Source organism: Haliaeetus albicilla, chromosome 2, assembly GCF_947461875.1.
Source record: "Haliaeetus albicilla chromosome 2, bHalAlb1.1, whole genome shotgun sequence".
Classification (NCBI taxonomy): Eukaryota; Metazoa; Chordata; class Aves; order Accipitriformes; family Accipitridae; genus Haliaeetus; species Haliaeetus albicilla.
In genome coordinates this window covers 10,054,481-10,071,464 of record NC_091484.1, presented here as the reverse complement: position 1 = coordinate 10,071,464, position 16,984 = coordinate 10,054,481, and the positions used below count along the sequence as shown (strand labels likewise).

Genomic DNA, 16,984 nt, shown 5'->3' with positions numbered 1-16,984 from the left:
TACACCAGATAAGGCCGACACCTCAATGATATTTTAATTCAAGATTATTCTGACACTCATTTTGTGGCAGTGGCTTTCTGATTCAGCTTGATGGTAACTTGATAAGCACTAATTTGATACTTTCTTTTTGCTGTAAGGCTAGGCTCTCAGTCCGTGGTTGAGCAGTGAAAGCCAACCATGGATCAGCTGTCCACATACCCAGGCCTGCTCAGCCAGCAGGAAAGGGTTAGGGGAGCTGCAGGTTGAACATGTCTTATCTAAAAAGTCAGGATCCATTTCCTGCTTTTAGGCACCACACAATATTTTGATGTGATGCTTCAGCATACTTCTGCAGTCATTATACCCTGATTTCCAGCACACCCTCTGAAAAAATAACCCTGTGCCACCACGACCTCAGTCTCCATTTAAGCACGAGGGGTTACTTATGAGCTTGGGTAGTGGCAATCGAAGGGAAAGGAGCCACCAGGCAATGACCGTTGAGGGACAAGGAGCTGCTGGGCGATGGCAGCTGAAGGGAAAGGAGCCAGGCAATAGCGTCAGGGAAGGAGCTGCCAGGTAACGATGACTGAGGGACAAGGAGCCACTGGGCGATGGCGCCTCTGAGGAACGTGATGGGCCGCTTGGCAACAATGGCGACTGAGGGACAAGGAGGTGCTGGCTGATGGTGGTTCTGAGGGACACGGTGCCCAGCAGCAATGGCGACTGAGGGACACGGAGCCGCCAGGCGACGGCGGTTCTGAGGGACACGATGCCCGGCAGCAGTGGCGACTGAGGGACACGGAGCCGCCGGGCAATGGCGGTTCTGAGGGACAAGATGCCCGGCGGCAATGGCGACTGAGGGACACAGAGCCACCGGGCGACGGCAGTTCTGAGGGACACGATGCCCGGCAGCAGTGGCGACTGAGGGACACGGAGCCGCCGGGCGATGGCGGCGGAAGGCCAGTCCCCAGCGCGAGCCACCAGGAGCGCGGGGCGCAGGGTGTGGCCCTGGGGGCAGGCCATCCCCGCTGGGCAGCGCGGGAAGGGTGACATCACACCGCGGCACCAGCCCATGACCACGCCGCGCCGGCACGCAACGGCGGGACACCGCGCTGCCCGCCGCGCGCGCAGCCGCCCCCGCTCTCACGTGACACCCCCCCCCGATCACGCGACCGCTTGAAGGACGCCGGCAGCAGGCAGCCGCCGTGTACGCATGCGCGCTCTCGCCCCCCCCACCCTCCCCGGTCCTATCATAGAGATTGCGGACGCGCCCGCTAGAGTGTCGCCTAGGAGCCCCGGAAGTGGCTGCGTGCCGGGCGGCTCCGCAGGAGCGCGGTGGGAGGTTTAAGCCGGCGGCCGGCAAGATGGCGGAGTGAGTGTGGTGGTGGTGGTGGGGCTGCGGGCGGTAGGAGGGGTCGGGCCGCTCCCCTTCCCCGGGCCCTGCTGGCGGGAAAGCGTCGCCTCCGTGGCAAGGCCTCGCTGCCGTGCGCCCGACGGGCGGTGCCCTTCCCCTCAGCAGGGTCTTGCGGGGGGGAGGGGGGGGGCAGTGTCCCCAGCCCCTCGGTGATGGCTCCTCCGCTCAGCACGGCGCCGGGGGCTGAGGGCTGCGGGGTGGCCCGCCGTGTAGCGGGAGCAGCCCGACGGGCTGTGCCTACCCCTGGGCTGAGGGCTGCAGCGCGGGCCCCTGGAGGGGGGTCCAGGAGCATCCTGCCCACGGGAGGAGGAGAGCGGCCCTGCGCGGCGGGGAGGGCTATGGGAGCTGGCAAGTGCAGTCCCTGCGGGTGCCGTTAGTCTGGCACTGCGGGTTTGTTAACACTCGGTGGGTTAAGTGGGCTAGTTTGTTCTCTCTGTGTCAGGCTTTCACCTGCATCCCAAGCTGTAGCGCAGAATATTTGGTGTATGCTGTACATGAAGGAACTCAGCAATAATAAGCCTCATGAATCTGAGCTTCCAGTATTTGTCTGTAATCAGAGTCCACTTTTAAAAGGCAACATTAACGTGTTGGTCACTGGCACAAATTCAGTGTGATCTGGTGGTTGTTTCATGTCTGCGTGTCTTTAGTAGGCTAAGTCTTTATCATGCTGTTCCCATCCAGTATAATCACGTCTTATATTATCCTGACAGGTCTGCAAATGCCACCCATGAAGTCATCAATGTCACCCTCCACGCTACGCTGGCTGCTACTACCAAATTGGTGGTACCTACACCTGCTAAACCTATCCTTCCAGTTCAGACTGGAGTCCAAGCACAGCAAGAGGAGCAATCTAGTGGCATGACGATTTTTTTTAGTCTTCTTGTTTTAGGTGAATGATGAACTGAAAAGTCTTTTAATCTCTGTTAATCATGCTCTGTATCTGAGGACATAGGCCACCTTTCAAAATCATAGCATTTTATTTCTCCTCTGGTTTTCTCTCTATGAAGTAGAATATTGTACAGGCACAGGGATTTAGAAAGTGGAGTATATAACTGCCTGAACCTCCCAAACCTGTGGAAAGCTGAGGACCATTGCAAACCTTTTCACCATGGTCTCAAAGTGCAAACAACCTGTTTATGGCATATGTTCATGTATGAAAAAGACACTGTCAGAATACTCCATGGAGCTTGCAGCTGTGTTTGAGGACAGTGTACTAGACAGATGTCAGTTTACTTCTAGCACTTCTGGACAGCCCTCAGATATTCTGTTATATAAGACAATAGAAGGCAGGCAGATTTACATGCATAAGTACTAAAGTTCAGTATCTATTTTTCTGGCTCTCCTTACTTTCTTACATTCCTGCAAGAGTGCGATAATAACATGCAGATTGCCGTAATTATATTAACATTGTTGTACATATATAGACATTTTGAATGGCAGATGTGTGCCCAACTTTTCTGTAAGTCTGGGCTGTTACCTTTCTTTAATAGAGTATAATTATCTCTCACCATCTGCTTAGAGAGCAATGCTGTAGTCAAAACTAACAGTAACAAAACTTTCATGGAGGGTTAAGGGTTTGTCTGTTTTCCTTTGTGTGTTTGTGTGCTTGGTTCCTCCAAAGCAAGCTACACTGAGAGACTTTTTCTGTGACGGATGGGTCACCTAACTTCTCTGTGGTTATTCTTTGCAGTAGCAAACGGAGAAAATAATAGGTATGGAGTTGGCAGCAATGCAGAAACTTCTGCAAATCATTTGGGCTTTAAAAAAAAAAAGTCTCCTATAAATAACTATTAAGTGCAGCAAAAAGTAGAAGGCTTCTGCTTATTTTTAAAGTATCTATTTGTCTTCAGAGAGGGTTAATGTTTTCCCAGAAGTCAATGGCATATTAGAATTTGAACAGAAATGAAAGACCAAAGCAAAATGCAGTGGATCAGAAGACTTCTAAGACGAAAATAAAATTTCTGAATATGTGTGTCTCATGGATTTTAAAAGGGCCATTCATGGTAAAATTGTATTCCTAGGAGTTTAGAACAGACCTATGACTTTTTTGGCTGTGTTCCGCCCTATTTATGCTAGTCTGATAACTTAATGGTTCTTAAAAGCATCACCCTCAGGACAGGGGAGTTCCCTGAACAAAGTAAAGCCAGTATAAAAGCTTCTTGTCCATAGTTATTCCCATTCATAATCTCTGATTTAAGAGTGTAGGAAGGGTGAAAATGAATGTGTATACCATACTCTTAAATCTGGATCTCATGAGCTGTAAAATGGTCTTTAGAATGTTCTAAACTGGAATAGACCCAGAAGCAGATCCGTTCTGAGCTGCATTGTGTCAAAGCCAAGCCCCAAATTTAAAGTGCCTGAAGTAGCATGAGTTAGTCTCTGACCCCAGGTTTCTATGGCTCATTTATCTGTTCAAACACCACTTTGCTTTCAAAGTCATACCTCTGTTCTGCCATGTTCATGTGATCCATTAATTCCCTTCTGTTATGTTACATGCTTTTACTGTGCTCTTCCTTAAGGGGACACTGAAATGTTCTTTTACCCTGTCCAGAACACTGCTTTTTCCAGCCTCTTGCCCAGTTGTTATACTCCTGATACATGCAAGTGCTTGAAGCAGATAATATGCTGCCAGATACAAACTGCACAGTCTTATACAAGGAATGGGTGACCAACAGCTAAAGAATGTACCAGGCTGCCATAATACTTAAGGTCGTGGGAGTTACTTCATAGACTATGGTTGCTTTTGTTTTGTTGCCAAAGCAAAGTAGTCGAAAGCTGGTAGGAAGGAGATGGTGATTAGATCTGCTAAATAGAAAGCATGTTTGTGCTTGTGTTGGAGTTTGCTGGAAGTCCGTAATGTCCAGATGCCTTTATGGATCTATTCCAAAGAGCAGTATCGAATGCTCTTAACACAGTAATCCTAGATGTCTTTACTGAATGCATATTTTTCATGTTTTAACAGGCAGGAAATTGATACGAAACTCAATAATACTGATTGACAGGTGAATAAAAACTTTGCTTAGGATATCATAAAGATTGGTGGAGTGGAAGTGGGGTAAATTTGTGGGGAAGGGAGCCCTGCCAGTCTTCATGGATGGAGCCATCCCTGCTCATCACTCCGAACCCACAGCTTTGGCCCTGAACAAATTACATGCCAGTAATTGAGCAAATATTACTGTTTTTCATGAGTCCTTGCTCAGTTCATAAGCCCAACCATGTATTCACGTGCACATCAGTGAAATGCTCACCATGTTGTGTATGAACTGGGTGTATGAGATAACAAGTGGGAGAATGCAGGTGTCAGTGTGATACCCATTCCTTAGCACTGTGTTGGAGAACAGAACAATGAAAAGTGGTATTTGTTTTTATGAGGTTTGTACTTGTTTTTGTGACACTGTATAGTAAATACAAATCATGTTGTAAACCCCAGTAGTTCACAGGTGGCATGATCCAGCAAACCATGTCAGTGCTCAGAACTACTTGTGGGCCATTTTGCGCCTTTTCAGGTTGTAAATTGAAAGCATTCTTCTGAACCATCTGTGAGTGGCTGTTTGGTTTTTAGTTAACTAGAAGGAGCTGTTAAACCAAATCACTAAGAGCAGTTCCAAGAAGTGAGTTCATTCCCAAGTTCAAAATGTGTGCTGCTGTAGTGTGGCCTGGCACTGTGCTGCCCACACTGAAATAGGGTGAGAGTCACAGACGGAAGGCAAAGAGTAAGAAGAATGAAGATTCCGATTGCAGTTATGACTAGGTTTGCCAAATACACAGTTTAAAACAGTCTCTGCTGCGATTAACAGGCCACAATTTGATTCCAGTATATAAAATGCTATTGACTTTGCTTGAGCTTCGGTTGCTTTCTGACAAAGCACAAGCAGTAATACTGCTTATATCCCAGGCCACTGCAAAATGATTTGTTAGCAAATAGAGCGAAATACATGTATTACAGACATGCAGGCCAGATGTTGTTTCTTTGACCCTTTGTTGAGCTAAATTAAAATGGGAGAAGAATTGTGGTTTTCAATGCTTTTCAATTTCAATGCCGGGAATATTCAGATCAAAATTGTTAGGAATTTAATAATCCAGGATTATTAAATAATAAGTTTCCTGTCTACAGTAGTTCTAAAAGAATCAAGTGGTATCTTCCAACTATATCCACGGGTGGTACTCAGATCTGCTATAGATGCTTTGTAATTTGCCTTTACCATTGGCATAGAGGCTGTGATGGCATTTTCATATTACTGTAACCTTCATTTTTGTTGTGAGATATAGACTTTCTCCCAACTGGGTGAAATACATTACTACAGTACAAAATTCAGTTTTTAAAAATAATAAGTGAATGTTGCATCAGATTTAAATTCTAATTATTTTTAACTTCAAGCCAAATCTGTTTTGGTTTTTTCCACACTGGTCCTTTCCCCTTACTGGTTTAAATTTTAGCAATGCTTAGCAGTAAATGTCTTTTGCTGATTTGGGTAAGAATTTGGCCGATGCTTATTATGAGAACCAGGATATTTAAATGGTTACCCATTCTGCAACCTCGTAGCCCCACTGAATGGGATTTGCAGAGGGTATGAAGCCAGACTCTTCTGAGGTGCACAAAAGAACAAGAAGCACCAGTCACAACTTGCAACAAGGGAAATATGGATTGGAGAGAAGAGGAAAATTCTTCATCATGAGACTTAAGCACTGGAACTGGGGTTGAGAGAGCTTTTGACTTCTTTATCTAAAGAGATTTTCAGACTTGACTGGACAAGGTCCTGGGCAACCTTCTTTGGCTTTGAAGTTAGCCCTGCTTTGAGCAGGAGGTTGAACTAGATGACCTCAAGAGATCCCTTCCAATGTAATTTTACTGATTCTGAGATTATCCATTTGGGTAAAGCCCATCTGCTCAGAGGGACTCAGATGTGAAAGTGTGTAGCTTTGAAATTTTAATTAAGGCCATGTGTACATGTATGTTTTATTTCAAAATTACAAAATATTTACCAAAAACTTTTATTAAAACAGTCTATTCTGTATAACTGACATTTTTTATAGCTACTGCTCAAATAGGGTTTTCTTGTAAGCTGACTCAGGCTCTAGAAGTACTAATACTGGTATTTTTAGAAGATAATTTTAAGTCCTAAAATTTGCCTTAGTTATTTTCTGTCATTTGTAGATCCATTTACGTACTTCAGTGAGAATTAGGTTTGAACTAAAATTTGGTTGCTTGCATTGGTGGATTTCTACTAAATCATTAGGTGAAGTTTTGCTGTGTGTATTTTAGAAATACTACTTAAAAGTGTATTTTATTCTCTTCTAACAGTTCTAAATCTGCAATTTATTTTTTTTCCTTCACAGCTATCTGCATCATATTGGTGCATTTACTGATAAAATACCGACTTCATTTTTTACCAGAGAGTGTGGCTGTTGTTTCTTTAGGTGAGTAACTATGATGTTTTTATATTGAATTTGTGTTAATTCAGGGACTCTCAGTAGTCTGTACTTGAAATAATGCTCTGTTGTGTGTTAACCATGACTAGAAAGATGCAGCAAACTGGATGCAGTGCAGAAAACAACCAATTCATAGAATTAAATTCATGGAAGAAGCATGGAGCATATGTGCAGAGTCTGGCCCAGTAAAATGACACATATAGGCACTACAGGGTTGTCAGTACATAAGTACTTTGCCAGCTTTCTCTATTTTTGCATCTGCACTGTAGTACAAGATACTGCAGCACTCCCTGGCAGCAGGGCCCTGGCCTTCCCTTTGTAGTGGTAAATGTGTTTGTATTACTTTCAGTAAAATTCTGTCTGTATGTGATTTTAATCTATCTGGGGACTGTAATTGTATCCTGAAAACTTGCCTTTACTGCTAGATACTTAACTATCCCTGTAGTACCGTGACAAGAGCTCTTCTTATGACATAAGAATGCCACCCTTAATGAAGATCAAGTGCTTACTTAATTTCAATTAAATTTGGAGTATTCCTAAGCCTGTAGTTTTATGTTAGGGTAATTTAATTTATTTGTATGGTGTTGCTCCTGATTTATAAATGTGTAAATGAGGAGGAAATCAGGCCAAATACATTTATTATTTTCTGTACATACTGTCTAAGACAATGTTTAAAGAACCTGGTCTAACTAATCCCAGCAACAGTTTTTCAGTTGTCTCTGTAACTTGCTTACGAGAATCTGTGGTATTTTTGCCTCTATTACTAGTGATAATTTCACTGACAGCAATTCTAAAAATACAACTAAAAGAAAAGGATGCTTAGGTGTAATACTAACGTAGTGTAGAGGAGTGTAATACTTGTTGAGCAGGTAGATTTTTGTCTTTCTCCTGGGCTTTGCCCACTCTACTTTCTGGTACCTTCTCTCATCTCTTAACTGTATTTTCACACAATTTTGCAGTGGGAGGAAATAAGCTTTCTGGTGCTTGTCAGTACCTTATGCTTTCTGGAAAACAGGAATCTTCTTGCATCTTGGGTGCTAGATTGAGAATATCTTTGAGCTGTTACTTAGCAGAAAGAAAAACATATTTTCCTACAGGCGTGACTCCCTGAAGTTTTAGATAACTCTGTCTGGTGCAGACCACATCACATTACTAGCATAGTAGAAGGTGTTGAAGCTTAAAGAGACATTCACTTGCAAAGTCATATTTGAGTTTTGATGTTTCTGTGCAGCTGAAAAACAAATAGACCTGTAAGAAATCTGTCATAGTGCTGGTATGGACTTCCTGGGTGTTGCATGCACACCTTATCTTTGTAGGAGCAGCATCCATGAGACTTTTGTGTGTTTATGCTTCTGTCTATCATAGTATGACACAGAAAGATCAGAGCTGCTGCAGATCATCCTGGCTTGCTTTGTCATCCCCGCAGAAACCATGCAGTGTTTGTTTCATTATTGACACACTTCTCTTTCCTTCCCTTCTTACATTATTGCTGTGGACAGGTGAGATGTCTTGTGTGGTATATCTTCCACTGTCTTGAAAGGTTCCAAAAGGATACTACTATCCCTTCAATATCCTTCCTCTTTGTACACAAAAATCCAGGTGGAAGGTGTTAATTTAGCTTCTAATCAGGTTAGTTACCATTGTTATCAAATAGCTAATCTAAATTTAAGCATAATCCCCAATTTAAAATGCAGCAGTATATTGGCTCTTGCTGGCCTACTTTTGGATTTTCTTTACTATCATTTCTTATATTCTGCCCCAAGCCAACTACTGGGCAGTGCTGAGCTGAGGTGTTAGGCAAGCTTGCATCACTGCTCTTGCTGAGCTTTGCAAAGAGCAGCAGAGGCACAGACATTCTTTTCTTTCTGTTTCTTGTTCTTGGCATCTCAGCAGCAGGGCAAGGATTTTAGCTGTGCTGGTATGTTTTGTGCTCCTGTCAGTCCCAACAAAAGCTTGTTCATGAAACTGGTAAGTTTTTTTTGCTGGCACTGTCACTGCCACTCAAGATGGGTAAGAAGGAGCAGAGGGCATGTAGGAAACTTGAACAGTTAGGTTTTGAGTGTGAACCACAGCATAGCTGTAGTCTACTTCCCAAACCAGACAAGATGATACCAGCAAATGCAATTCCACTAAGTCAAGAGAGTGTTATACCCAGTAGCAACCCAGCTAACAGATGTCCTGTGTCACTTAAGCCTTGTTTATTTAGTTTATTGACTCAGTCGTGTTTAAACTACTGTCAGCTCTGTTGACAGGACGCGGCATCTGTATAATCATTGGAATTGCCAGCTAATTGCTGGTCAGTGAACCTCTGTTACTGGTAATGATCTGCACAGCTGCAAGAGCACAGCTTGAGTTTCAAGTATCCAGTTTTGCTAGCAGTGCCAGAAGTGAGATGTGTCCTATTTTGACTTGTAAATTAAGCATATGTTCTGAGGAAATTATTGAAGACTAATAAAAATGGCAGCAGAGAAGGTAAGTATGATTTTTCACAGCTGTTTTTCCTCCCATTGGCTAAGCTGCTCAAAAGCTTCTCTTTTACAATTTCTAGGGCATGTTACTCTCCTGGTGGACAGGGCTGGAGTGGATTTTCTAAGGATGGACCCAAGTTATTCATTTAACTTTTGATATCATGAAAGGACCTTGTCTGTCTGTGGCACTGATGTTAGGGTCAGTTTGTGATTAGCTCTTCCTCTAAAAAAGAGATTGAGACTGGCCTTTTACTTAAGCCTCTTGAGCTCATAGGATAGGGATGTCCAGCTTGTAGCCCACAGGCCACAGTTGGCCTGCTCACAGGGGTCCAATTTCACAAAGTTGCACTGGAGCCCTTCCACTTCAGCAGAAGTGAGAAGGGATTCTCTTTTCTTTTAGATCCCCTCTAAACATAGTTTTATGTGAGGGCTCTCAATATACTAATTCATAAAATACTGAAAGTTTGTTCAGGAAGTACAGTTCCTGAAGTCTGCCTTCAGATGTATAGACTCTGGTTGTTGTGGTTTGTTTTTTCCCCACATAAACTTCTTGTTAAGTGATGCAAGTACTGCCTGTACCAGTTAAAGACGATGTTGCTGCTCTGCAAAAATTAGAAATGTTCTAGTCCTTGGCTTCTGACACTGCCTCCATCCCAGAATGGAAAGCCTGACTGTCAGTAGAGACCCGTGTTTATATGGTATGTGAGTGGCTATGCATTCTGTCCTCCTTCAAAGAACAGCAGACCTTTGATGTTCCTTCATTAATGTTTTTCTCTTCCTTTCCATATAAACCATTTCATGGAACAACTATTTCTACCCTCTGGGACCAATGCCTTCACATATTTTTGTATGAAAGAAGGCTTAAGCCTCATGGTTTTGTGTGTATGACACATTTATCAGGAGTAATCCATGTGATGCTATTTGTAAGACTCTTTTGATAGCTACAGCGTGAGAGGGTAAAAACACATGAGTTACAGGAAACCATATTTTAAGCTTCTCAGCCACTTTTTACCTTTCATTCAGTGTATTTCACTGCTACATCCCAGTGTTTGACTATGAAGACTCCATTCTGTAAATAATAAAACACAGCTATGCAGAAACACAGATCTGGAATCTGTGACTAAAGACAAATTCCTCATAACTCCTTGAAAGCAATTAATGACAGTTATGAATTATCTTCATGACTTCCAGAAGAAATCTTATTAGTTTGGAGTTTTCTGTCTTATGTGTTTGGAGATGTACAGGAGGAAAGAGCACGATAACCTTTAATCATTGATTTTGCAGCACCCTTGATAAGATTCTTTTATACTCAAATTAGTATTTCTACATGACTTAAAAGATGTGTAATTCATTTGGGAAATAGTTCTGACAGTGTCTCCACCCTGATCAGAATTTGTTGCCTACTTCATTGCCAGTAAGTGCTATGATTTCATTGAGACAAAATTCACTTCTGTGGAGAAGACTGATTTCACTTAAGCTGTGTTAACATTGCAAATAGCATTGAAGTGATGTGAAGGTTTCATGCTATCATACAAATCTCTAACTCATAACTTTCTGATTCTTTAACAAGAAAGGTGGAATTTTATTTGAATGCAGCTTAGATGAGAAGCGTTTTTGAGTAGTTAAACCTGTTACCTTTATGAACCAATGAACACAGCACTCTCAATATGCGTGTTCAGTATTTGGATATCCCAAGTGACAATCTTGTGTGCAGGGAAGCTATGTAATTATGTAACATACTGGAAACCGTCATCTGTTGGACCCAAAACCACTTTGTGTTTTTGTGATTTGGGAATGAAAGACTTCCTGCTTTATGTTTTGCCTTGTTTTCACTTTTAAAACTTTGTTGACTGAGAGTCAATAAACAGTTAATGGAAACAGTGATTCTTTTTGTGAATATTTCAGAATGTTATCTCATTCTTTCCTAGGTATCCTTATGGGAGCTTTTATAAAAATCATAGAGGCTCAAAAGCTGGCCAACTGGAAGGTATATTTGAAGCAATTTTTAATTGTAGAACAATCCTTAAGTGTTTAAAATAAGACTGTTTGTAATACTTGTTTATTTAGATGTAATTTCCAAAAACTTATGTACATTATACTTGATGCCAAAGTTTTGGGGGGGGTTGATACTAATAAAACCAATTTGAGGTCCTGATCCTGCTGGATATTTTCTACACAATATGTTTTCCCCTGAGTAATCCTTTTTATGTACCAAATCTGTTCCTATTAGATACATGGTAGAAGAATGTACTGGGCATCTTTGGGATCAGTTACAGAAAAAAAAAAAATAGCAATTCAGTTATTTTTCTTGCATACTTTTTGACTGTATTTCATCCTCTTCCTCCTTTTGGAGTTAATTTTGTAGGTGTTTTCATAAATAAAAAAAAAAAGTGTTTTGATAGGTTGTAAAGCCACATGTTTTACCTGAAGATGTTAACATAGATTTCACAGAGGTAAAAAGGAGCACTTCTTCAGAATAGCTGTGCTAAAAGTCATGTTATTTACTTATTTTATTTAGTTATACTTAAAACTGCAACAAATTGTGGTGCTAAGAATAGACAGTTCACAAAGCAATCCATTCAGCATGGCACATTTCTTGGGTACTCCATTGCTTCTTGTGGAAAGACTACCGAAACTGGTGTGCCTGAAGCAGCAGCATTTTTCATGCTGGCTGAGACAGTGGAAACATGATTTGAGCTTTATTTCCAGCAGAAAATACAGGCAAGGCTTCTGTGCAGAAGGTCGTCCTTGTCCTGGTGCCCAGTGCTTTACAGACTGAGGTACTAGGAAGAAAATGTTAACAGTGATGCCAGCCAAACACAGGAACATGTGACCAGAGAGATTGTGGGAATCTCCATCCACAAAGATATTCAAAACTTGGCTGAATAAAGCCTTGAGCAGCTGAAGTTGCTCTGAGTTGGCCCTGCTTTAAGCAGGGGCTTGAATCAGACAGCTCCAGAGGTCCCCTCCAACCTGAATTAGTGTGTGATGCTATGAGGTCTTACCTGTGCATGTGTGGAGTTCCAGAGGCTTGCCAGGGGAGAGAGAATCCTGGCAGAAGTGTCTCCAAGAGGTGAAGTCTACAGTGAAGCAAGGATTTTGCCTCCTACAGTTTATCTACATTATCAAAGCAATGAACTCTTCACTATTCCTGCTTTAATTTAAAATCTTGCAGTATTTAAATTGTGATTTTGTTTCATAGGATCAAACAGTTTATTAGGATTAGATCAGTGAGCTGATTGAAATCACAGTGATTTGAATTGCCAGTTTTAAACAGGATTTATATATCTTGGTCTGAGTAGTGGATTTTAATCCTAGCTTGCACTGTAATATTTCTTGGCAGTTATTTCACTATCAGATGTAGCTTTTTAATTACATATTATACTATTTTGTCAACTAACTACACTAATTCTGTGTACATTCATTTAAGCAATTACATAGTTCAAGAGTCATGTTGTGATATTTCATTTTTACATATTTACTTATTGGAAACAGTGGGTGGTGCACAAGTTAGTGTTTTTTCATTCCTGATTTGTCAGCTGGATTTGACTTTAAATTGAAAGTCAGTTAAACAGCCACAAAATCAGTATTTTAATATAGCTTCTTACTGGTTAAATAAAATAATCTGAAGATAATCATGTATGTAGGAAGAAAAAAGAAAGCTTAAAGTATGCTCTGATTTGAGCACTGATTCTATAAACAGAGGAAATATTGATCATAGTGAATTATGTAGTTTATTTCTGGTAAGTATTGGTCAAATCTTGGGACGCACTGGGGGTGATGTGTCCAGTTGCTCACGTTATCAGCTGAAGTAAAGGGTCACACATACCATATTATTGTTTGCTTATTTAAGTTACTTTCACTGTATTAAAGCTTAGGTTTTAACATAGGCTGTCATAATTTCAGATGTGAAATGTTCTAAGCAATAATTATTATGTACTTTATAAAATGGTTTTAAATGTTTTGAAATTTACTAGAGGATTTTTCTTTATCTGATATGAAAAAAAATAGAGTATTTAACTGCAGGCTATATCTGTGTACAAAGCAAATCTTGGTTCATATCCTTGCCTTAAGAACTTTGTAATGCAATTTCTTGCAATCATGCCTTACTAAGTCTTCAGTGGACCTTGTACTAGCTGGTGATTCTTGCTGGCTAGCATGGCTGATAATTACAGCTGTCATGTTTTGCTTTCCTGATCTCTGCTTCAATGCAGCACAAATGCAGTCCTTCCTTTTCATTATTTCTCACCTCCTTGTCCAGCTCTGCTTTCAGGGGCTTTTAAACAGTGTAATTAATCAGGTATGTGGGGTTTTTGTTCTAGCGAAGTTACTGTATTGACAGAAACTAGGTAGTGTTAACCATCGATGCATGGAATTGTGCGTGCAGAATAACGGACTGGAGCATTTCAGTATAAAGGATGAGTTTTATTTTCTAAGTCCCTCAAATCCTTTAAGATGATTATCACTGGTACAGACAGGAATGAGACTTTAAAGAGATGAGTGCTTCTTTTTTGAAAGCTGGTGTTTTAACAGAACAGTCAATCAGCTGTTTAACCTGGATTTAAACAAATTAATCGTTACTTACAAAGGTGACAAGTTCTGCTGTATTCAGAACTGTGGGGACCAGGAGGGAGCCTGGTGGGTAAAGAGAGAGAGGCACATTCAGCCATGATTAATTTGTCTTCTGGGCTTAGTCAGCCAGCAGAAAAAAACCAGGGTGCCAGTTTGGCAGTACAACTCCAAAAAGCAGTGTTAGCCAAGTGATGAGACAGGCGACAAAGAGTAAGGCCACCAAAACATAACATCTTACTTCACAGTAGATTTCATTTCTATCACTCCGATGGTAGAAAGGAACCATCAGAATAGTGCCATTAAATTACAGGCATAAATTACATTTACCAAGAAGAATCAAGCCTCAGACTCTTAACAGTGGTATATATATTGAGCCTGTTCATTTGCAAGTGTACTAAGATGATGATCTGATTTCTTCTTGTCAAGTGATGAGTTTTCTAGTGAAACCGTACTTGTCACAGTTGACCTAGATGATATTCAAACCAGTGGCCAAGAAGTCACTGTTCCTTGACAGTCCTTACAGATTTTGAGACTGTGCTATAAGATGGGAATACTTTTTGTGTAAACAGAAACAGTTTTCCTTTGCTATAAATAACCTGTTTTCTCTGCAGCTTATTTGGAGATAGTAATTTAAAATAAGTAATGCCTAGATTTCTATCACTGGATTAAAAAAAAACAATAGAAGTAGCAGCCCTGGAGTATTTTACTATTCCTCAGTCTTTTGTTTTGTGATAAGAAGAGAGAAAGATTAATGAATGCCATTTTCATTTTTCAACTTTTTTTCTAATGATTTCCCTTTTGGAAGATTTGATGTTATTTCAATAATTATGGTATCCTTGAAACTATACTTCATTTTTGTTTTGCAGGAAGAAGAAATGTTTCGTCCAAATATGTTTTTTCTGCTCTTGCTTCCACCTATTATATTTGAATCTGGATATTCATTGCACAAGGTTAGCCCCTGCCAGACACTCATTTTACATGTTGAGGTTTTGTTTGGAACACATTCTGCTTTTAGTTATCTTCATTAAGTTTAGAATAATTGCATTAAATTCCATCACGTTAATAATCAGGGAACTGGGAATGCAAAATTCAAACCTCTCCAACCCAGAATGCAGGGAGTGTAGCTTGTTATTGTTAACTGAATGTTGGCAGGGTGTTAGGTACTGCGCAGAAGTTGTTTTCCTTGGTTTGAGAGGTTTCTTACCTCATCAGAGCTGTGCAAGGGCTGATGTGAAGAAGGTGGGGTCACTTCACAGCTAAAGGAGAGGAAAATGTTTACAAGGGTTTTCACCCTTTGCCTGGGAGCCTGTGTTTCCATGGACATACTTCTAATAGCACTAGTCCTGGCTGAAGTGGTTCTGGTCCTCCCTGTGTGCTGCCTTTCTACTTGAGCTGTGCTGCAGGGGAGGGAGGGAGCAGTGTGTGATAGTAATATCATGAATTGGTACCAACACTGAAGATGTTTACATACAAAATCACAGCCTAAGAAATGGACTAGCAACTGGGAAGTTTACAAGCCTTTTTCACATGCCCGGTCTGCAATAGATGGATTAATCTACAGTTCTGTCAGGTGAGGAATGTGTCAAAGTGCTCATGAATATCCAGCTCTTCATCTGAGGATTAGTTTGTTAGGGTACCAGACTGACATCCTGTCCTGGGTATCAGAGAGATTGGCTGTTGTCTTCAAGAGAGCAGGCTCTTTAAGGAGATGGTATGGATGTATGTATGTCCTGGGGTACCTGGAACCAAACTAATGAAGCTTTTTTATCAGAAACCCAGTTGTGTATCAGAATCTAATTTAGATGCAGACCCAAACATGAGTTTTTCCTGAGATCATTTTCACTAATTTACTTACTTTATTATTGTGTTCCAGGGTAATTTTTTTCAGAACATCGGTTCCATCACTCTGTTTTCAGTATTTGGCACTGCAATATCAGCTTTCATTGTAGGTGGAGGAATTTATTTCCTGGGCCAGGTAAGAATAACTGCTTTGAAGCACTTAAGTTTATGCGGCTTGCTCTTTGAAAGTCCATTTTTTAAGAGCAGACAAATGTAGTGAAAATGAATTCCTGGATCACAAAGTCCAGTTCTCTGCTGTCACAAGGGCAATGTTATATAACCCCTTCCATAGATAGAGCATGCTCCATGTTAAAAGCAATTAAGACTTGAGTTGAGTTTTACTTCTTTTTTTACTTACTCAATCTTCCTATCAGAAGGCCGCTCCAAAACCTGTATTCTCTAGAGCCATCTTCTAATTTCCAGTATTAAACTTACTTGTTCTTCTGTCAATAAATTTTTTTAGCTTCTCTGCTTTGCTGTTCCCCCATTGATTAGATACAGACATAGATAACTATATTTTCTCTCAGACTTCTTTCTAGAAGGCCAAATAATCCACGCTTTCCTCTTTGCCTCTCAGATTTCCATTCCTTTGAATGCCTGAGTTACTCTACTCACCTGTACATGTTCCAGTTTCACCTGGTCTTCCCTGATTTTGAGTGACCAGAATTGTAACACTAGATCACTGTTGGAGGGCAGTGTAGACTGGGTAACATCACTACTGTGATTTTTTTTCATTATAACAATTAGGATTTGATGAATAGTTTCATTTTTAAAAACAGCAGAAAACCACAGTTGATTGTGATATTTTCTATGTTTTACCTATTCTTTCAGGCTGATGTAATTTATAAACTCAACATGACAGACAGGTAAGCTCTTGGGGAAATGGTGTAGTATATGAAATGAAGCATTCTTCAAGATAACTGTATATGGGAAATGCACTGTAGTTGGCCAGCTGTTCTGGTTATTGTTTAGATTGCTTAGATTCAACATGGTGTATGAAACTAATAAACAGATCGAACACTTCTAAACCCTATTTATTACACCCTTATTTCCAAATAGTGTTCTGTGCTCAGTGATTTTTCTAGATAGGAAAGATACTGTTTTTTTTAACCAAGCTTTAAAGTTAAAATATGTAAACTTTGATTAGTTTGTATTATTAATATATATGATAAGGGCATAACTTACTTGTCCAAATCTTCTCTTAAAAGACAAAATGAGTTTTTCAGCATCAATAATGTAGATAATTTAAGAGCTTGGCAAAGGATCTAACCAGTTTTTTAGG

The 16,984-nt window shown here is 40.8% G+C and overlaps 1 protein-coding gene across 2 annotated transcripts in view; it reads left to right on the top strand.

Moving 5' to 3' along the window:
• Nucleotides 1–1,196: 1,196 nt before the first annotated feature.
• The window catches only part of SLC9A8 (solute carrier family 9 member A8), a 31,262-nt gene continuing 15,474 nt past the window's right edge, over nucleotides 1,197–16,984 (top strand). Inside the window, exons 1-7 of one of the 2 annotated variants that reach the window (XM_069805604.1) lie at nucleotides 1,197–1,351; nucleotides 2,104–2,282; nucleotides 6,731–6,811; nucleotides 11,220–11,278; nucleotides 14,730–14,813; nucleotides 15,737–15,838; nucleotides 16,534–16,568. In XM_069805604.1, the coding sequence (XP_069661705.1) occupies nucleotides 1,344–1,351; nucleotides 2,104–2,282; nucleotides 6,731–6,811; nucleotides 11,220–11,278; nucleotides 14,730–14,813; nucleotides 15,737–15,838; nucleotides 16,534–16,568 (548 nt within the window). In that variant the 5' untranslated portion in view covers nucleotides 1,197–1,343. Of the gene's footprint in view, nucleotides 1,352–2,103; nucleotides 2,283–6,730; nucleotides 6,812–11,219; nucleotides 11,279–14,729; nucleotides 14,814–15,736; nucleotides 15,839–16,533; nucleotides 16,569–16,984 lie in introns of those variants that run through there. The other variant, XM_069805613.1, reaches the window with a different exon arrangement.